The sequence below is a fragment of the Asparagus officinalis genome, chromosome 6 (assembly GCF_001876935.1).
Source record: "Asparagus officinalis chromosome 6, Aspof.V1, whole genome shotgun sequence".
Classification (NCBI taxonomy): domain Eukaryota; kingdom Viridiplantae; phylum Streptophyta; class Magnoliopsida; order Asparagales; family Asparagaceae; genus Asparagus; species Asparagus officinalis.
In genome coordinates, this window is record NC_033799.1 from 61869576 (window position 1) to 61873472 (window position 3897).

Below are 3897 nucleotides of genomic sequence, written 5' to 3' on the forward strand. Positions count from 1 at the left end.
CTGACCTCCCGAAAATCCCAGGCGATTATGTTCTTCAAAATGTTTTAGACAATCTGTTAAGCTGAATTCATCCTCATGATTGAGAATATTAGCATGTTCATAAAGCTAAAAGAGATCTGAACTCCAGGTAACAATATCCAAGTCAGATATTCATGTGTATAATCTGAACTGTGCAATGGGAAACAATAAACCATGCAAAAACGATTTGATTATTCAAGGAAAAACAATCTACTAGATATCTCTGCATAAAATTACAAGTTTTGCTCATATAATGATAGTAAAATACATAATTCAACCTCCATATAATTCAATATTCGACTATTACATATTTTAATTATTCCAGAGCTGCAAAGCAATCCTGTTACGAAGTTGCTCACCCCTTAAACTTTCGTCTGCACCAACCATGTATTGATGGTCTTCTTCCTCCTCCACCTCATCTTCATCCTCATTCATCTCTAATCCATTGAGCATATTAAAGTATTTATCATTTCCCTGATGCCTTGCAATAAAATTATGAAGAACACAACAAGCTACCACGATTTTGACTTGAGTTTTATAAGGAAATGGAGCAGCAACTTTCAAATTTTTGAATCTTTGTTTTAAAATTCCCCATGCTTTTTCCACTGCATTACGTAGTTGTGCATGCCTATGATTATATTTGTCTTTAGTATCTCGATAGGCTCTGGTGGTCCCATTTGCAAAATCTCCAAGATGATAGCGTGATCCACGATATGGTGCGATAAATTTTGAAGTATTAGCATATCCTGAGTCAACTAAGTAAAAGCGACCTATATATTTAAAACAATATGAATTTAGATCTAATTGATTTAAAAAAAGAATATGAAAAAATGTAAAAATTTACCTTCAGGAACATTAAATTTACCATCTTCCAGTGTTGCACGAAGAACTGACATATCAGATGCTGATCCCTCCCATCCAGCAGCCACATAAAGAAAAGTATGATCAAAGGAGCACGCTGCCATTACATTTTGAGATATAAAATTCTTTCGATTACGATATCTGTTGTGTTTCTTTTTCTTCACAATTACAGGAATATGAGATCCATCAATTGCTCCCAATGCTTTCTGCAAATATAAAAATGTATAAAGACTTAATGTACAGAAACGTACACACATACACACTTTTAAATATATGGAAAAATATACTAATTTAGCTTTACCTTAAAATATGGGAAGAAATTAGGATTCTCTCGAATCTTAGGATGAACGTCTACGTCAACGGTGGGAAGCTGGATATAATCTTGTTTTAAAGATAAAATAGCATTAAGCACGTTATTATAATGTCTGCTAATAGTCTCTCCTGAATGTTGGAATATCTCAGCTAATATTCGGTTTGAAAGAGCATGCGAAATTCCGTATAGAAATATACAAAGTTGTTCATTGCAGTTTAAATATCTAGTTGGCCTTAAAGCATTCTTCTCAATTAGATCATTTTTAAGCAAAAGAATTGTCTCAGAACTCATTCGAAAGCAAGAATATGAACGCTCAGGATGTCCAGCCAACATATCTTCCACAAGCATATGACCAGAGAATGGTCTAGTTCGACATGGTCGAGGAACCTGCTTCATCACATTTGATTGATGAATGACGCTATTAAGCATCTCGTTCCACATTTATTCTTCCTCATTGTCATCATTCAAAAGCAACGCCTCTATAAGATCATCTTCATCATCAAATGCTTCAATATCATCAACACTAAGATTACTTGCAAAATCTTCAAATGAATTCATCTTCAACCAAATTAGAAACAAAAAATTAGATAACTAACTAATAAAGAATGGGGGCTATAGTTCACAACATCCTTGACAAAAAATTATATAACATAAAAACCGTCCAACATATGCTATAATCTAAACATTACAAAATCATAAATTAATTGTCTGACAATAAGAAAACTATTCTTTCGAACATGAACTTTAACTAAAAGCAAGAAAACATATTACTAAACTAAATTTTATTAGTCTTGACTCTTGAGACTTGAACATAAAGCGTCAATTCAGATTTAATTTTTGTTTCTCCTTTAGTAAGCTGACAAATGATCCCATTTCCTGCATGTTGTTGTCATGAGCTTGTGACATCCGTGATTGACCCTGAGAAGTTTGAGAAAGGCCATGCCAGCTTGGTTGATGAAATGACTCATTTTGGAATTGGTACATTTGAGGTGGTGGTTGTTGGATATTGTAAATAGACGATGGAAAACCGGTCATTGCATTTTGTAAATCCATTTGTTTCTTCAGCCATGATAATAGCATTTGACCGTTAAGCATATTAACAACATGCCTATTCTCCTTCTTTTTAATAGCTTCTGCTCCTGCCACACAAAGATCACTAGTTACACCTGGTAAATTCATTATCTTATCCATGCACTCTTTCATTTCAGTGGGCACCCCTTTCTTGGAATCTACTAGCTCTTTTGTAATTTCAATTCGCTGCTTTTGTAGCTCAATCATCTTTGACAAATTATTTTCAACTTTAATATCTGATACTCGACGACGAGAAATGTTTTTAAACTTACGCTTTAAACCTGATGGTTGAGCTTGCTGCTTTATGTTTGGAGTAGACATAGGTATTGGTTGAGATGGTAGTTGTGTATCATTAAAAGGAATTTGTGTCTCTTTCACTACTTGTACCTCCTCTGAATCACTCAAGTCTTAGCTCTTGTTACTGTGTCGCCCCTCAGTATCATCTAATTCATTATCTGAACTAGTGCTTCCTTCACGCTCATTGAAGTCATCGGTAGTCCCAAACCACCAGCGCCCCTTAGATGTGTTACCTCCACATAGAAAATCCATATCATCAACCCAAACCACCAGCGCCCCTTAGATGTGTTACCTCCACATAGAAAATCCATATCATCAAACTGAGGAAATGGTTTGTTCTTAATTCTTAAATATTCATCATTTTCCTGCGGTTGAAAATTCATAATAAATATATCATAGTTTCAATTATATAATATTCAAATGTTTTAATGGTAGAAATTTAAATAATACCTTTATCAATGCCTCCCAATCCTTTGTAGTAGGCGCAATCACCATATTTTTACCTTCATCCCAACCCCAACCTGATTTATTTCGAAGTTTGTAATTTAGGGAATATTGTTTTTTTAAAATTTTATAGCGGTTTTGCATTTGTAGTTTGCCTCTGTCCTTCTGTCCAGTCCTAACTTTATACTCATCGGTTACATTTTGCCATTGCTCGGTAGTGAAATGACCTCCATTGTTCTTTCCTTTAAGGACCATTTCCTTTAATATTCCCATCAAACAATTATCTTCCTCTATAGTCCAGTTCCTTGCACGAGGTCTTGACTGCCCACCTTCGGGTTGAGATTGTGATATGAAGTTCTTCTTAGCCATTCTAGATCATAATGATAATTTTAAAATAAATTAATCAATTGAACAATGCTATGTAAACTATTCATAAGTAATCGAAATGTGTTCACTGTCCAAGTTATATCAACAAAGAAAGACAGACATGTGCATGTGCTAATGTAATCGAATTCAATAGTTTACTGGACAATCCTATGTAAACAATGTACAGTTAAAAAATACTGTAACTGACATTGAACAATGATACCAACCAAACATAATTCAAAACTTAAGTCTTGAGGTAAGTAATGGAAGTGATGCGTAAGTAGAAAAACAAATACTGTAACTGACATCGAACAATGATATGTAAACAATGCTATGTAAACAATTCAGTAATCGAAGTCATACTGTAACAGAATCAAAAAATTGAGTCAATTGTAATGGAGCAGCAAGTAGTTTACTGGACAATGCTATGTACACAGTGTACAGTTAAAAAATGTCCAGTATACAATGTCCAGTAAACAATGTAAGATCAAATAGTCAGTTAAAAAGGTCACTGACATCATATTTTG

General features: G+C 34.0%; 1 protein-coding gene across 2 annotated transcripts; it reads right to left on the reverse strand.

Moving 5' to 3' along the window:
- On the reverse strand, window positions 218–1657 carry LOC109846447 (protein ALP1-like). Of its 2 annotated transcripts, none has more exons than XM_020415683.1 (3): window positions 1181–1657; window positions 884–1085; window positions 218–788 (listed from the first exon to the last, which is right to left on the reverse strand). In XM_020415683.1, the coding sequence occupies exons 1-3, from the start codon at window positions 1631–1633 to the stop codon at window positions 331–333; spliced, it is 1113 nt and encodes a 370-aa protein (XP_020271272.1). In that variant the 5' UTR covers window positions 1634–1657; the 3' UTR covers window positions 218–330. The 2 variants fall into 2 exon arrangements, with proteins under 2 accessions (XP_020271272.1, XP_020271271.1); XM_020415682.1 differs by having other exon boundaries at window positions 863–1085.

Excerpts from the sequence above, each read along its gene's own strand:
- LOC109846447 (XM_020415682.1), bottom strand. The coding sequence starts at position 1,633 with ATGTGGAACGAGATGCTTAATAGCGTCATTCATCAATCAAATGTGATG. Across the intron at positions 1,086-1,180 it reads ATTTCTTCCCATATTTTAAG|AAAGCATTGGGAGCAATTGA; the intron begins GTAAAGCTAAAT and ends TTATATTTGCAG. Across the intron at positions 789-862 it reads TAAATTTAATGTTCCTGAAG|GTCGCTTTTACTTAGTTGAC; the intron begins GTAAATTTTTAC and ends TTAAATATATAG.